The 17464-nt window shown below is 35.0% G+C and overlaps 2 protein-coding genes across 3 annotated transcripts; both read left to right on the forward strand.

Moving 5' to 3' along the window:
• Positions 1-8228: 8228 nt before the first annotated feature.
• Positions 8229-11304, forward strand: gh1 (growth hormone 1). The gene is made up of 5 exons (XM_051106058.1): positions 8229-8322; positions 8573-8712; positions 8953-9069; positions 10317-10469; positions 10610-11304. Exons 1-5 carry the CDS (start codon positions 8313-8315, stop codon positions 10811-10813), a joined length of 624 nt encoding a protein of 207 aa, XP_050962015.1. The 5' UTR covers positions 8229-8312; the 3' UTR covers positions 10814-11304.
• Positions 11305-11677: 373 nt separating this feature from the next.
• On the forward strand, positions 11678-15908 carry rdm1 (RAD52 motif containing 1). Of its 2 annotated transcripts, none has more exons than XM_051101163.1 (7): positions 11678-12022; positions 12339-12467; positions 12587-12709; positions 12823-12985; positions 13093-13191; positions 13264-13343; positions 13589-15908. In XM_051101163.1, the coding sequence occupies exons 1-7, from the start codon at positions 11918-11920 to the stop codon at positions 13679-13681; spliced, it is 792 nt and encodes a 263-aa protein (XP_050957120.1). In that variant the 5' UTR covers positions 11678-11917; the 3' UTR covers positions 13682-15908. The 2 variants fall into 2 exon arrangements, with proteins under 2 accessions (XP_050957120.1, XP_050957116.1); XM_051101159.1 differs by having other exon boundaries at positions 11680-12022; positions 12288-12467.
• The last annotated feature ends 1556 nt before the right edge of the window (positions 15909-17464 follow it).

Genomic DNA, 17464 nt, shown 5'->3' on the forward strand with positions numbered 1-17464 from the left:
AGAACAAAAATGTACAGATAATTTACTCATCCCCTTGTTATCCAAGATGTTCATGTCTTTCTTTCTTCAGTCGATAAGAAATTATGTTCCTTGAGGAAAACATTTCAGGAATGTTCTCCATATAGTGGACTTCAGTGGTGCCCCCAAGTTTGAATGTCCAAAATGCAGTTTACATGCAGCTTCCAAGGGCTCTAAACACTCTCAGCCAGGGAAGAAGGGTGTTATCTAGCAAAACGATCTGTCATTTTCAAAACAAATTGACAATTTATATATTTTTTGACCTCAAACACTCATCTAGCTCTGCATGAACTTTCCGGTTCAATAAACTTAGGGAATGTCGAAAAACTCCACTCTCGTTTTCTTCCTCAGTTTCAAAATCGTCCAACATCACTGCAGAAATACTGACCTAATGTTTACAAAGTAAACATGGAAAGAAGGTCAAACGCTGTTTACAAAAAAAGGTAAAACAGAGATGTGAGTTTTTCGACATACCCTAACTGTATTGACCCGGATTACACAGACTACGCATCGCAGAGACGAGACAAGACAAGACAAGCATTTGAGGTTAAAAAGTATATAAATTGTCAGTTTTGGAAAATGACTGGTTGTTTCGCTCGATAAGACCCTTCTACCTTGGCTTAGATCATCTTTGAGCCATTTGAAGCTGCATTTAAACTGGATTTTGGAAGTTCAAACTTGGGGGCACCATTGAAGTCCACTATATGGAGAACATTCCTGAAATGTTTTCCTCAAGAAACATAATTCCTTACTGAAAAAATAAAGACATGAACATCTTGGATGCCAAAGGGGTGAGTAAATTATCTGTACATTTTTGTTCTGGAAGGGAACTAATCCTTTAATATGTAAACAAATATGTAAATGCATGTATGTATTTATATATATACATAATAAATATACACAGTACACACACATACATTATGTAAATAAAAACTTTTATTTTGGATCTTGACAGCAATTGGTCCAAAGACAAAAATATCTTTCTAAGATTAGAGAATAAAACACATAAACTGTAAAAGAGTCTTCCGAACAGTTAGCTACCCAGCTGAACATATTGTAAATATGGATTCTGTAATGTTTAAATTGCCTAATGAGCCTTTTTGGTGTGTGGGGTGTACTTGCAAATTGTTTATTGCAAGTATATAATCTGTGAAGTCCTTGGCTTATTGATGTAGGTCATTTTTTATTTTTACTTTTAGAAATCATTTATTATGAACCAGATATGCAGTTGTGTCCTGAATGCCAGGTTGTTCAGTGATAATGGATATGATGGATGTAGATGAAACTATGCAAATGATTGCTTGAACAGGACATTGTATGTGGGAAAAACTACATGTATGAATAGATGTGTCAGGGTCAGACGTCAAAAAACTGTGGACACAGTTCTCATGTCTGCTGTAATACCTCCAAAGAGTCAAACTCAACAAGACTGACGTAATGTGACTAGTAGCATCCCTATAATGTTTTACTCTACCTATATTCACTCATAAATGTATTGTCATTTTGATCTACGTTTTTTTTCTGTCTCTCACCAATTAAAACTTCTAATTTTTTTTTCGGACGGTTTTTAGGGAGTTTTTTCATCTGCTTGTCGTTTCACAACATTATTTTTACTTTATTTTATTTTTTTATTGAATTGGTGAAACATTTTGTACCTTTGAGGATAAATTTCATTAGATTAATGAAATGCACTGGCTATTAATGCTAAGCCCTTCCAACTAAAAGTGTTGTAACACCCAAACACGAAACTTTTCTTTATACCATCCTTTCACTGTTATTATATTTCTTTGTAGAATGCTAACCAACGGTGAGGGTGGTGAGCAGAGAGATGGAGGATTACAAGGACGAATGTAACCTATCCATAATTCGGTTTGTTCATGCAATAATAATGTGACAGAGATTAAAATAAGAATGGCTTTTCTACATTTTCCATATGTGCAAAATAACAGAATGCTAGTATTTGCATTTTCATTGATCATTAATAAGAACAACATTAATCAGAATCTATTTTGTTATTTAGTGTTCATTTAGTTTTCAAATTAAAATCACAGTTCAGCAAATTGTGAAATTTTAATCATTTTTAGATGTCTTTTAATGTGTTTATCATTACTAACACTGTTTAGTGCACTAAATATATTGTAATATTGTAATATGCATGTAATAGATCTTGTAACATTTTTTCAAGTATTGAAACATTTGTAAATTGTATTGTATATTCTTTCTCTGTTTACATGCCTGAAATAAACTTGTTTTTTTAGTCTTCGTTTACTTTGTTCTAATAATGTTTAATGCAATTAAGAAACAATAGAATGAACTGTTACATTAACAAAACTTAATAAAGGCAGCTATGTTTTAAAACATTAGTTCACTTCCAGAATAAAAAAATTCTGATAATTTACTCCCCCCCATGCCATCCATGATGTTCATGTCTTTCTTTCTTTAGTCAAAAAGTAATTAAGGTTTTTGAGGAAAACATTCCAGGACTTTTCTCCATATAGTGGAAGGTTCAAATTGCAGTTTCTCTACAAGATCCCAGCTGAGGAACAAGGGTGTTATCTAAAGAAATGTATATAAAAAAATATATATATATATATATATATATATATATATATATTTTTTTTTTAACCACAAATGGTCATCTTGCACTAGCTCTACGATGTGCATGCGTGTCTTTACACATTGCATAATCACATTGAAAAAATTTGTTTGCGGTTAGTTGTTCATCTGTGTGCTTTGGTTCAAAAAAGGCTAGGGTGAAAAACTCCACTTCAAAATCATCCAACACCGTTGATTTACCTTTTTTACTTACGTTCGCTTTGTAAAGACTGGGTCGATACTTCTGCCTACAGTTGAGGTCAGAAGTTACACCTTACAGAATCTGCAAAATGTTAATTATTAAGAGAAAATAATAGCTGAATTCATAAAAATTGTCCTGTTTTTTTTGTTTTGTTTTTTTTGTGATAGTTGTTCATGAGTCCCTTATTTGTCCTGAAGTTAAACTGCCTGCTGTTCTTCAGAAAATACTTCAAGTCCCACATTATTTGTTTTTTCAGCATTTTTGTGCATTTGAACCCCTTCCAACAATGACTGTTTGATTTTAAGATCCATCTTTTCCCACTGAGGACAACTGAGAGACTCATATGCAACTATTACAGAATGTTCAAATTCTCACTGATGCTCCAGAAGTGTACATTTTTCGAAATGAATGAAAAATCATTTCACTAGATCCCTTTGAAGCTGCATCAAAACTGCCATTTGGACCTTCAACCCACTGATCCCCATTGAAGTCCACTATATGGAGAAAAATGTTTTCCTCAAAAACCTTAATTTCTTTTACACTTAAGAAAGAAAGACATGAACATCTTTGATGACAGGGGTGAGTAAATTATCAGGAAATCTGTATTCTGGAAGTGAACTAATCCTTTGAATTCCAAACTGCCATTTGCTTGTCACTTTTTCTATTGCAAACTGTTCACCTCATACGGCAAACGTACGCCACCCTGTGGTCAAAATGCTTTCTATGTATAGTATTGAATTGGCTTTTAAACAGCAATTAGATGATTTAAAAAGATTTAAAACAACATTTGGATAGTCTTATCCCAGAATACATTAGGGTAAAAAGACACAAATATCTGTTGAAAATAATAAACTGCATGTACTGTAGAGGTAAATGTAGGCTTCAAGTGCACAGTCAAGGCATTAGTGACACTCTCTCTCACACACATTCAACCCTATACACATAAGCACACATGCCACTCACTAGACGTCGTAGAATTACTGCGGCATCCCCTGGATCACAGCCGCCCAAATGCCATGCATACAAATCGGGTCAGAGGTCAGCTGTGAAGCGTGACCTCTGGACAGACGGCCAGTGTGTTCACTGCATCTCTTTCACTATGATGAGTGGAAGCCGGGTGGTGTTAATATGCTCATTCATTCTCACTGCCGTTTGAGTGACACACTCAGTGTCGAGGGTTTATTACTGGAGAGAATATTGCTTAAAATAAATAAATAAAACCTTAGTAACCCACACAAACAGCACTGTGTCTGGAGGATATGCACTAACCACTATGTCACAGACCCGACCTATATTAGATAACTTTTCAGAACAAACACACAGGAGGTCATTCGTTAACTGATTACCGAATACACTGCTCATGCTTTTTTAGGATGGCACACTTGACCTGAACAACCTTTGTTTGCTTCCTTTACAGGCTGGACAGGAATGTGAAAGGCCTCTTCTGGGATTCAGCCTTTATGTAAGCTAAGGAAGCACCGGAGAAACTCGTCCCGTCAACGAATGGTGCCTCCAAAGCAAAGAAGCCGCAGCTGCCCGAAGAAACGCAACATGAGACGACTGGAGAACTGTGATGTGCGGCCTGTGGAATCGGAGAGCGGGTGGGATGGAGTCAGTGCATTCCAGGGTAGATGTGTAACATCGCCCCCTTTGAAACAAGAGTTGACGAGAAGTGGGAACAAGGTGGCGTTTGCCTTTAAGGAAGAGCACAGCTTATCCAGGTCCCCACACCGTTTAAGGACACAGAAATACAGGCCTTGAGTTTGTGCAGAAAAGTTAAGGTCATGAGTAGATCAATGATGTCAAAAGTTCAAGAAGAGTTTACAACCAAAGGGTCAAAGGTCTTTTGAACATAATCAGGTGGCGTCAGGAGCAGGTGCCTCTTCTTTGCTTAAAGGTTGTTAAGTATACAGTGCTAGCAACACCATGGGTTCAGTCTGACTGAAAGATTTTCATGCTTCCATCAAAGCTATTTTTAAATTATTTATAATGTTAATGCTATCTGTTATGTAGCCTATATATCAATCAATATATATATATTTTCCCACGACCCCTAAAGCTGTTTCGACGATTCTTGATTTGCATATTGGATTGTCAAACCGTCTTACTAACGAAGGCAAAGGTAAAGTTTAAAAAGAGATGCAGAGTAAAGAGAGGATGATATCCCATATCCGTTCAGTCGGCAGTGAGAAGCGGAAGTGTTCTCTATATAGAATTGGTATGTAAAACTGACTACTCGGATATGGGATCGTAGCAGCATTGCGCCAACTCACCTTAACTTGAGATGGAACTATCTCCATTTACGCCATTACAATCGGTGATATGATACTTAAAGCTAATTGCAAGCATTCTCTTAGAGATGTTTAATGCTTTGATCAGCATTTCAAAAGGGTTAAAAATGCTATTCACCAGTTTTAAAAGCGGAAGTAGAAGTTTCCTTTGAATTTCAGAGACTTTCGATTGATTAACGGACTGTTTTTGGAGCGCTAAAATAATTCGAAGCTTTTAAAACATGACATTCCAATCGAACTCGAATAATTCTTCAGAAACGAGCTTGAATTTAGTGGCGCCTACTTGTGGCTAGAAGTGAAATGACAACGTATTCTCGTACGAAACACAGCTCTATATAATATTTCTGTTTCTATTCCCTATCATTAAGTATTTGGAGGAACGATGCGGTTCCTAGATCCACCTGACGTTGCTTTCTTCAAGGAGTTTTGTGTTTCTCTGTCTTGACTGACAGGTGCCAAGTTCAGGCGGTATAGACAGTCATCACAATGCCCAGTATGAACAGCTGAGGCATCATGGAAGCACCTGCTTCCATGCCGATTGTAACCACAGGGTGGAAGTAACTTGCAGTCTTTGAATGCTTGTGGTGCCACTCAGTTCTGTTCTTTCTCTGAGGATGTTTCTCTGGCAAGCTGATCTGAGATCAGAATCTGGAAAAAGAGACAGTTTGGCTCTTGGTTAAACACATGCAGGGTACTCAGGAGCTCAGCGTCGTGCAGAAGTGGGTGGTCTTATAAACTATTATCTAACCCAGGAGGGAAAAAGAATGATATTACGTGAATATTGTGCGAATCGCACAAGGAGGTCATATATTTTACTCAAAAATCAAAAGAAAATGATTATACACTACCGGTCAAACATTTCTGAACAGTAAGATTTTTAATGTTTTTTGTTAAGTAGTCTCTTCTTCTCACCAAGCCTGCATTTATAAGATCGATAATACAGCAAAGGCAGTAATATTGTGAAATATATTTACTATTGAAAATAACTGCTTTCTATTTTAATACTTTTTAAATTGTAATTTATTCCTATGATCAAAGTTAAATTTTCAGCATCATTACTCCAGTCTTCAGTGTCACACGATCATTCAGGAATCATTCTAATGTGCTGATTTGCTGTTTAAGAAACATTTATTATTATTATTATTATCAATATTTAAAACAGTTGAGTACATTTGATTCAGGATTCTTTGATGAATAAAAAAGATCTAAAGATCAGCATTTATCTGAAATAAAAAGTTTTTGGAACATTATACACTATAACATTCATAAGCTTGGAGTCAGTCAAATTTTTTGGGGTGGGGGGGTAATAGAAATTAATACTTTTATTTAGCAAGGATGCTTTAAACTGATCAAAAGTGATGATAAGGACATTTATAATGTTACAAATTATTTATTTTTCAAATAAATGCTGTTCTTCTGAACTTTCTATTCATCAAAGAAACCTGAAAATTTTCTACTCAGTTGTTTTCAACATAATAATACCAATAAATGTATTTTGAGCAGCAAATCAGAATATTGAAATGATTTCTGAAGAATCATGTGACTGGAGTAATGATGATAAAAATTCAGCTTTGAAATCACAGGAATAAATTACATTTTAAAATACAGTAAATTAGAAAGCTGTTATTTTAAATAGTAAAAATATTTCCAAATGTTACAGTTTCTGCTGTAATGAATCAAATAAATGCAGACTTGGTGAGCAGAAGAGACAACACACACACACATGTATTGGCAGTCAAAAGTTTGGATGTTTTGACCAAAAAAACAAACAAACAAAAAAACAAAAACAAACAAAAAAAAAACAATAATTTAGTCAAATATTATTACTATTTAAATTTATTGTTTATATTTAATGTAGTTTATTCCTGTGATAGCAAAGCTGAATTTTGTCATATGACCATCCAAAAATCATTCTAATATGCTGATTTGCTGATATAAAAAATATTTATAATGGTAGAAAGAAAAATATTCTATTACAAATAAATTCTGATCTTTTGAACTTTTTATTAATCAAAGAATCCTGGGGAAAAAAAATTACATCACATTTTATATTTATGTAGACAGTGGGTTTAAAATGTGCCTAATTGACGTTAATTTGAACGTAAGCTCAAAATGAAGAAAAATATCATGTTTTATATTAATGTAATTATATTAATATATAATTACAACCAGGCAAAGTATACTTTTTTTTATTTTACTTTGATTTGCTAGTAAAATACGACCAAGATGTATCTTGACAAATTTGTCACAGAACACACTTACACTTTATTATATCCTTATACCGATAACCTAAAGTGACAGGAGAAAAGGGTGAGGTAAACAGATTGTATTCTGTTTTTCCCCGCAAGGGATTAAACTATTAATGTCACACTGACATTTCACAACCCTAAGACTGCTGAATATTACACACAGGCCAACACCATGTCTGAATAGGAAAATCTTCCCACATCCCCACAATGACAGCAAACACGTATATGACCTGATTTACTCTCATAATTATTGAGAAGATGTCCTTTTGGAAGGACATGACACCATTTACAGCTTACGTGGCAATAATACATGCAGCTTCTCATTATATAGACTATAATGCTGTGACAATGCCAGCCACTGGATTAAAATATAAACTGAAACATTTTCAGAATTTAAAGACCACAATATTTTTCAATACTTCCACATGTAGAGGAAACTTGGGTAGCACTTTATTTTAAGGTGTCCTTATCATACATATTACATGTACTTACTATTATAATAACAATTAATTATGCATAATTACATGCAAGTAACCCTAAGCCAGACCCTAACCATATAGTAAGTACATGTAGTTAAATAATATTACTCAGTACCTAAATGAATAATTGCACTGTAACAAGGAAACTTGCTTTTGTATTTCTTACATATCAATATTATTTTGTTCAAGAAATAAAACAATGACCTTTCTGTCTATGTGCCAACATCATCCCAGAGTCATGGAAATAGCCAGACACATAAATGACCGGAACCACCACAACACTAACGTATGGTGTCTAAATACACACAACAATGCATATTAAAACAGTTCTCATGGAAACTCTCATGTTTCAACTCTCATGCATTAAGATGCATCAAAACATGTTCATGCCACATATAAATATCAGTACCTGAGCCAGAACAACAAACATTCACAAGCTTTAAACTAAGCCTGCAAGAGTTTGTCTACCCTGAGCGAAATGGCTAGAGGTATGGCTGTGATGTTTTCTGTTGCTGTTGTAACGTTATTTTTGACATATATAAATAGTTTTTCTTTTTTAATGAATTAATTGGTTATTTTTTAATTTAGCTTTTTTTCTAACCTGTGAAACTAATTTCTTAGTTTGAAGAGTTTAATTCAAAATTTTTTTTTTATTGGTTATCTGGTTATTTTTTTCAGGAGCTTTTCAAACAACCATGTTGCAGATGAAAAATAAATGTCCTTCTTTTTTTCTTCTAGCATTAGTGCTGTTGTCGGTGGTGCTGGTTAGTTTGTTGGTGAACCAGGGGAGAGCATCAGATAACCAGCGGCTCTTCAATAACGTAGTCGTTCGTGTACAACACCTGCACCAGCTGGCTGCAAAAATGATTAACGACTTTGTAAGATTCTCATTAAAATCTATTCAGAACTCTAACTTCTCATTTAGAGCAAACATGATTGATCTCACATATTTAGGTTTAAAAGTAAAATATGAGCTTAGAACTTTAAGAACTTTAAGAACTTTAAGAACTGCGAATTTTTATCAGACACAATTATTTATTTAGTTATTTGAGTGAGTTAAATATATTATAGGTAATAAATTTTAAATACTATTTGCCAATTTGCCTTTTGTTATCAAGGACGACAACCTGTTGCCTGAGGACCGCAGACTGCTGAGTAAAACCATCCCTATGTCTTTCTGCATTTCTGACTACATTGAGGCGCCCACTGGAAAAGATGAAGCACAGAGGAGCTCTGTGAGTAAACGATAGAATTAAAAATGAAATCCCAACCTGTTTTGTTCTAAGGGTACTAAGGGGTCTGTGGAAAAGTTCAGAGAAAAGCAGTGTATAAAAATAAAAAATATATAAATCAATTTAAATAATTAAAAATAGCAAATAAATTTGAGTAAAAATGCATAATAAACCATAGAATAAAGTAATGAATAATCAGTTGTCAATATTTAAAACAGATGAGTATTTTTTTTTCAGAATTCTACAACGAATAGAATGATCCAAAGATCGGCATTTATCTGAAATAAAAAGCTTTTGTAACATTATATGCTATACCATTAGAAATTAGAATACTTTTTATTCTAATTAATCATTTTATTTAGCAAGGATGCTTTAGATCAGATGTGATGTTACAAAAGATTTCTATTTCACATAAATACTGTTCTTCTGAAATTTCTATTCATCAAAGAAACCTGAAAAAAAATCTACTAATGTTAATGTCTAATGTTTTTTAAGCAGGAAATCAGAATATCCGAATGATTTCTGAAGGATCATGTGACCGAAGTAATGATGCTAAAAATTCACAGAAAAAAATTGCATTTTAAAACATATTCAAATAGAAAATGGTTATTTTAAATAGTAAAAATATTTCAGAATTTTGCTGTTTTTGCTGTACTTTGGATCAAATAAATGCAGGTTTGGTGAGCAAAAGAGACTTCTTTAAAAAACACTAAATATTATATAGTGATTATAGTAACATATAATAATTTCCACTGTATAAATTGGGTCTTTATACATGTAAATATATAGCTGCCTTTTTTAAATTTTAGGATGGGGTACCTCTAATGAGGATGATCATATTTGGGGGTATGTGCGATCTAAAATAAAATAAAATGAAAACCCGTGTTCTGTTAAAAAATATATGCAAAACAAATAGTATCAAACAAATAAAAGAATACAACTTTAGAGTACATGCATGGTGACATATTTTTGCTGTTTTCACACAGGTAAATGACAATTTTACTTATAAATCATTGCTTATAAGAGATTAAATGTTTACATCATTACACATTTTTGTATATCATAGTTTGGGAAGCACTTGGAATGACCAAATATGAGCAACATAAACATCAAAAATGGCAGTTTTACCGTTTACTGCACGTTGTTATTCTTCTCCTTATTTTCCTAGCGGCTAATGAACCGAAAGTCTCGCCCATAGACTTACTTCAGCGTTGAAGAATAAGGTGGATATTACTATTTTCCTTCTTTAGATGTTGAAGCTCCTTCGCATCTCTTTCCGCCTCATTGAGTCCTGGGAGTTGGCCAGCCAGATCCTAAGCAGAACCGTCTCGAACAGCCTGACCGCCAACCAGATCAATGAAAAGCTGGCCGACTTGAAAATGGGCATCAGTGTGCTCATCAAGGTGAGAAACACTAGCTTATAGGCTACTTTAATTTTTTACAAATTGTGTCTAGTGGTTGTACCAGAAGGTATGACCGCATCCTCACATTTTCAGAGCTCATTTCGACAGCAATAAGATAATTTATAATTGTATATATGCAGGGATGTCTCGACGGTCAACCAAACATGGATGATAACGACTCCCTGCCACTGCCTTTTGAGGACTTCTACTTGACCACGGAGGATAACGACCTCACAAAGAACTTTCGTCTGCTGGCTTGCTTCAAGAAAGACATGCACAAGGTCGAAACTTACCTGAGGGTTGCAAATTGCAGGAGATCCTTGGATTCCAACTGCACCCTGTAGAGGGCGCCAAAGTATTGCTAGTCAATGTGTAACACTTGCTGCAAATCTAAGACCAGTTTAAAACTTCCTTAAGTAATTATGATCCGGTCTTACATATGCAGGAAATGTGAGTTAGACATGGCTAGGTCTGTCTTTTCTTTTTCCCTCCCATATTTAAACCTTACCTATCACTGATGTATTTATTCTTCTCATTAGGGAGTGCTCATAAATTCAAGCTGTTCCTTAAAAATGTAAAGGATGGTTCTGATATAACATTTCACATTGGTGCTAAGCGATTTATGGCAATATGATGTGGCCAAAATGACCTTAACAATATGTTCTAGTATATTATCGCTCAAAAAAGGCTTAAGATCAGTGTTGAAATTGTAATCTAAATGGATGGGTTCACTCGAGTGTATGCATGTAAAATTTGTCTGTCTCATAGATAATGCCCTTATTATTATTCTCTTCAAGCTCTGTCTTTCTCCATTAAAGTTTTAAATTGCATTCAATGTTCTTGGCGTATGTGGTTAAACATTACCCACACACCTTAAATTGTGACTGTGTTGTGAACTATCATGAAGTGTAACGTTAATGCGTCCCAAAAACAAGCTAAAATGGACCGAACATTTTACTGTTGCTACAAGCGGGTATCTGACCTTCAGTTTAACCAAAATTAAACATTGCCACATTTAAAACACGACATAAATGTAAATTAATAATATATTAAAAAAACAAAACAAAAGCAATACTATGAAAAACAACGACGCAACGCCGTGGGTGTCTACATATTAACCTGAAGAGGCAAGATTACATGTTTATAAATGATGTCATTTTATTGTTGTGAGCGCTTTTAGAACGTTTGGAACGTGCGTAGTTGTTACATCACTGCGGAAACTCCAGTTTGTTAAATCCTTTTAGAATCCTTTCACTGATCCAATCACAGCGCTTTACGTAATATGACGTCCAAGAGCGCGAAATGCGATTCTGTTTACGGAAGTCACAGCGTGTAGCCGAGGGGAGTATGATTATTCAATTTAATGTAGCGTTTTAAAATTTAGTCGTGTATTTTGTGAGGTAACAACACCGTTGTCGAGGTGTAGCTTTATTTAAAGCCCATATGTCATGGATATTGAGGTCGATATAATTGAGTTTAAAGTCCCTCTCGAAAACAACAAAACTATTTTCGTTTGGGACATTCAGCCATCATTTTCTGAGGCTTACATTTATGTAAGTAAATTATATTATATTATATTATATTATATTATATTATATTATATTATATTATATTATATTATATTATAAATGACCAATGAATAAACCATTCACCTGCTCATTCACCTTTGCCCAAAAAAAGTACATAAGCATTATGTTTGCATAGGTCATAGATTGACTAGCTTTGAACTTTTAGGGATTTTTAGTGCAAAATCACCAGTAATCACAAAAATTTACCCAACTTTAAGGGTAATTACTTTTAATTAATCTATCTTCTTAGGAGTCCCTGTGGAGGGTGTATTCAGCATTTGGTGCTCTCTACCTGTTGAAGGTCTGTCCCAATGCCACGGTGGCAGAACCTGGGTTCTATGCACTGGTGAAGTTCTACTCATCGGCACAGGCGTCCAAAGCTCAGCGGGCCACTGACAAACAGTGTCTTTTCCAAAGTTCTCCTTTAAAGGTAGCCTAATGCATTACAGCTAAGAATAAAGCTGTAATGTGATTTGCACATGTTTTAAGAAGGTTTGAGTGTCTGAATTGAAAGTTTGAATTGAAAGTCTCTTTCAACTTATCCCTCAGGTCCGACTGAGCACGAAGCAGAATCTGTCCTTCTATAGCTCTAAACCTCTCAGCCTTTCCAAATGTCAAAACTTGGCTAATCACTATCTGGGCTTTGGAGGCTGGTCTACTCGCATTGTTACTGTAAGCAGCAATATTGATGATATACACGGTGTAGATTCTTTATTTTTTACCCTCAAGATTACGTGTGCATATGCTCATGTCTGGTTTGTAAACAAACATTTCTGTTTCAATAGTTGAAGGACATCTCAAACTGTGTGGACGCAGGGTGCCAAGAAGAAACTGATGACCAGAGTGTGCTTTTGAAATATGGCTGCATAGCAGAGTTGACCTTCCCACAGCATAGAATGAGCTGCCAAGGGGTCGGCGTGGCCGAGGAGATAATCGACAACGATCGAGGCGAGTTTACATACACGCTTGGCCTGAGGCACTGAGCATGCTTTCCTTTTTCAGGTTATTGTTAAAAGAAAATTTCTCGAATGTATATGTATGGTGAATTCTTTTAGATCCAGAGGAAAAGCTGAGAAAACGAGGGACGCTAATGAAGCGTGCCAAAGATAAAGCTGTGGTGGCTGCCTTTGAAAAAGTGCTTGTCATGATCTTGGGTAAGTATTTCCAGCAACCTGCTGTATATAACCGTTATACAATACTAATTTCGTGTCATTAATGGCCTATAGGAAATGGGAAAGTAGCAATTGAGATCAAGTATGATCCAGATGAGATCCTTCCAGAGGAGAACTCTGAAGGAGTCATAAAAGTAAGTGTTTCTTCAAGATCTTAAACACACTGGTCAATGACGTATTTTGAATTTATTAAGTTAATGTATGCAAATTTGTCCAACGTCTACTGAAATCAGCTCATGAGTTTATTGTTTACAGGGTCAGTAATATTATCAACCATTGCTATGAGGAACTAGTCACTTTCAGTTTTTATCCAGTTGGGCAGTGGTTTAGCAACAGCCAATCGGGGAACTCTCTAATAGCCAATTACTTTATATGATAGGTAAATGACATCTCATGGAATGAGTTTGAAGATGCTGACAGTAATATTGAGGAGGATTTCCCATGGGAACTCACAGTGGACCTCCCTCATTGACACCCACTCAACTTTCTCAACCCACACAGTTGTTTTCCAGATAAGTGACCAGTGAAAATTCTATAAGTTTTCTCTTTAATGTTTGGTATTAATGTGTGCAGCGTTACGGTCATCCGCTGTGGTGGACCTCATAATTCAGTGCAGCTGACCACAGATTCCTCTTCTCCATTTCCAAAGCAATTCTCTGTTTTTTATGTGGCTGATACTGCCCGTGACCATGAGGTTGAGGTTTGAAGGTCAGATCAGATGTCAAGCCAAAAAAAAGTCATGTCATTTCATAATGATTTCAGGGAATCCAAAAAGCATATTTTGAGTACTTAATACGATCAGCCTCTTTGTTTGACATATTTGCACTACCTAAGAATACATTCAGACATTAAAATAGGTTTTTGTTTGTTGTGTTAAATAAAATATATTTGTAGCACTGTGCTTTAGTCATATGTGCCTCTCTTTTATTCATCACTTTCCCTTGCTGGTTTTATTCGGTTGACTGACTTTTCTTTCTAAAGTATATTTTTAATGTGTTTTGGTCCAGGTTGAAGAATGATATCAGTAGTTCTATAAGAATCAAGTTACCCAAGTTACCTAAAAATCCCTGGGTCTATTATAAATGAATTTTACCCACAGATGAAGTGTTTGTTAATTGCCACTAGGAGGCAGTGTCTGCTACAATTCAGTTAATTTGAATTCAGTTAATTTGTCATGTTTCATAGACATAGAATATTGCTACAAAGCTATCAAAGAGTTACCAAAAATAGTAGTAGTAGTAGTAATAATAATAATAATAATAATAATGGGCAACAGTGGGAAGAATAAAATACTATTAGATCTTTAGTGTAGTATGTGAAGGAAAAAAATGTTTCTTTTACTTTTTCTATGCACTTATTTTCCTATAATATCTTCCTGTCCTAGCTGTTATTGTTTTGGATGATGACTGAAATCTGGTATAACAGGCACGTTTTGTGTTTTTTGCCGTCTTATGATGAATCACTTGTTGTTTTCTTGTCTCAACTATTAGTCACTTTGGATAAAAGTGTCTGCCAAATGAATAACTGTGAATGTGGGAAATCCATGACTCAGCTGGGAAAATTTGTAAATTATATAGAGTATATAATCATTTGTGATAATGTTGACTAATTAGTATGTTGTCAAACTACATTACATACTACATTACAGATGTACTCGGCTATATTTTGAACCAGTTTTTAATTTTAGATTTTTCATTTTATTTTCATTTAGTCAAAGTTTTAGTATATTTGTTTGTTGTGTCATTTTTAGTAGTTTTTATGTTTTTTCATGAATTTTAATTCATTAAAGTTATTTTAGTACATCAAGTCTAAATTAAAATGCTAAATGTTGTCATGGCTATATGTATATTTTGTGAACCCTTTAGAATCTTCTACATTTTTGCATAAATATAACACAAAACATCATCAGATCTTCACACAAGTCCTAAAAGTTGACAAAGAGAACCAAACAAATGAGACCAAAAATAAACTTTGTCATTTATTTACTGAGAAACATGATCCGGTGTTAAATATTTGCGAGTTGCAAAAGTATGTGAATCTTTGCTTTCAGTATCTGGTGTGACCCCTTTTTGAAGCAATAACTGCAGGTAACATATTTTGTAACCACTAATCATTCCTGCACAACAGCTTGTAGGAATTTTAGCCCATTCTTCAGTACAGAAACACATGAAACCTGTGATATTGGTGGGTTTTCTCCTATAAACTGCTTGTTTCAGGTCTTTCCACAACATTTCAATTTGATTTTTGACTCAGGCATTCCAAATCATTAACCTTGCTCTTCTTTAACCATTTTTTGATATAATTAATTGTGCGCTTGTGGTTGTTGTTTTGCTGCATGACCCACTTTCTTCTAAGATTCAGTTGTCGGACAGATGTCCTGACATTTTCCTTTAGAATTGCTGGTATAATTCAGAATTCATTGTTCCATCAATGATAGCAAGCCATTCTAGCCGAGATACAGCAAAGCAGGCCCAAACCATGATACTACCACCACCATGATATACAGATGGAATAAGGTTCGAATGCTGGAATGAAGTATTTTTCTTTTTCCAAACATAACACTTCTCATTTAAACCCAAAAAGTTTTATTTTGGTCTCATCCGTCAACAAAACATTTCTCTAATAGCCCTCTGACTTGTCCGCATGATCTTTAGCAAACTGCAGAGCTTTTGCATTTTTTTATTTTTTATTTATTTATTTTTTTTTGAGAGTTGTGGCTTTCTCCTTGCAACTCTGCCATTCATACAGTCATGGCCAAAAATATCGCCACTCTTGCAATTTATGTCAGAAAATGCAACCCTTTTCTCAGAAAACTGTTGCAGTTGCAAATGTTTTGGTATTCACATGTTTATTTTTTGTTTAGTTTGCATGGGAACAACACAAAAAAAAAAACAGAAGAAAAGTCAAGTCTGATACAGTTCCACACAGAACCTAAAAAATGTACTGGACAAAATTATTGGCACCCTTAATTTAATATTTGGTAGCACCCCCTTTTGGAAAAAATAACTGAAATCAATCGCTTTCTGTAACCATGAATGAGTTTCTTACACCTCTCTGCTGGAATTTTGGATCACTTTTCTTTTGCAAACTGCTTCAGGTCATTCAGATTTGAAGGATGCTGTTTTGAGATCTCTCCACAGGTGTTCTATGGGATTCAGATCTGGACTCATTGCTGGCCATTTCAGGACTTTCCAGCGCTTTGTTTTTAACCATTTCTGAGTGCTATTTGAAGTGTCTTTCAGGTCAGTGTCCTGCTGGAAGACCCATGACCTCTGGTGGAGATGCAGCTTTCTGATCTGGCCACTACTCTGCGCCCCAAAATTCTCTGGTAATCATCAGATTTCATGATACTGTTCACACAGTCAAGGCATCCAGTGCCAGAAGCAGCAAAGCAACCCCAAAACATCTTTGAACCTCCACCATGTTTGACTGTAGAGACTGTGTTCTTTTCTTTGAAGGCCTCATTGCTTTTTCTGTAAACAGTGCCATGATGTCCTTTACCAAAAAGCTCTACTTTTGTCTCATCTGTCCACAGTACGTTCTCCCACAAGGATGTTCCCACAAGAACATTTGCAATTGGAACAATTTTTTTAGAGAAGTGTTGCATTTTCTGACAGAATTGCAAGGGTGCTGATATTTTTGGCTATGACTGCACCATGGTTGTTCAGTATTCTCCTGATTATGAACTCATGAACATTAATATTAACCAATGTGAGAAAGGCCTTTAAGGTCCTTTGTTACCTTGCAGACTATTACAAGTCTTGCTTTGGAGTGATTTTTGTTGGTCGACCACACCTAGGGAGTGGTAATAGTGGTCTTGAATTTCCTCCAGTTGTGAACAATCTGTCTGACTGTGGATTTGTGGAGTTTGTCCAAACTCTTTAGCGATGGTTTTGTAACTTTTCTAGCCAGATGAGCAACAACATTTTTTTCTGAGGTTCTCAGAGATCTACTTTGTTAATGCCATGATTCACTTCCACAAACATGATGAGACTAGATTCCTGTTCTTCATTCAAAACAGGGCATACACTGACACCTGATAGTCATCCTATTGACTGATAACACATTTTGGACTCTAAATTCACCTTAAAATTAACTGCTAATCCTAGAGATTCACATACTTTTGCAACTCACAAATATTTAACACTGGACCATTTTTCTCAAAATTTATATATATATACATATATATATATATATGTGTGTGTGTGTGTGTGTGTGTGTGAAGATATATATATGTGAAGTCAGATGCAAAACC

Source organism: Labeo rohita, chromosome 3, assembly GCF_022985175.1.
Source record: "Labeo rohita strain BAU-BD-2019 chromosome 3, IGBB_LRoh.1.0, whole genome shotgun sequence".
Classification (NCBI taxonomy): domain Eukaryota; kingdom Metazoa; phylum Chordata; class Actinopteri; order Cypriniformes; family Cyprinidae; genus Labeo; species Labeo rohita.

What these genes read in the sequence shown, in the direction of transcription:
- gh1 (XM_051106058.1), top strand. An exon ending in CAAAAATGATTAACGACTTT is followed by an intron (nt 8,713 to 8,952) that starts GTAAGATTCTCA and finishes TTTGTTATCAAG; the next exon opens with GACGACAACCTGTTGCCTGA. An exon ending in ATGAAGCACAGAGGAGCTCT is followed by an intron (nt 9,070 to 10,316) that starts GTGAGTAAACGA and finishes TTCCTTCTTTAG; the next exon opens with ATGTTGAAGCTCCTTCGCAT.
- rdm1 (XM_051101159.1), top strand. Translation starts at nt 11,918, where the DNA reads ATGGATATTGAGGTCGATATAATTGAGTTTAAAGTCCCTCTCGAAAAC. An exon ending in GGTCTACTCGCATTGTTACT is followed by an intron (nt 12,710 to 12,822) that starts GTAAGCAGCAAT and finishes CTGTTTCAATAG; the next exon opens with TTGAAGGACATCTCAAACTG. An exon ending in AGTGCTTGTCATGATCTTGG is followed by an intron (nt 13,192 to 13,263) that starts GTAAGTATTTCC and finishes AATGGCCTATAG; the next exon opens with GAAATGGGAAAGTAGCAATT.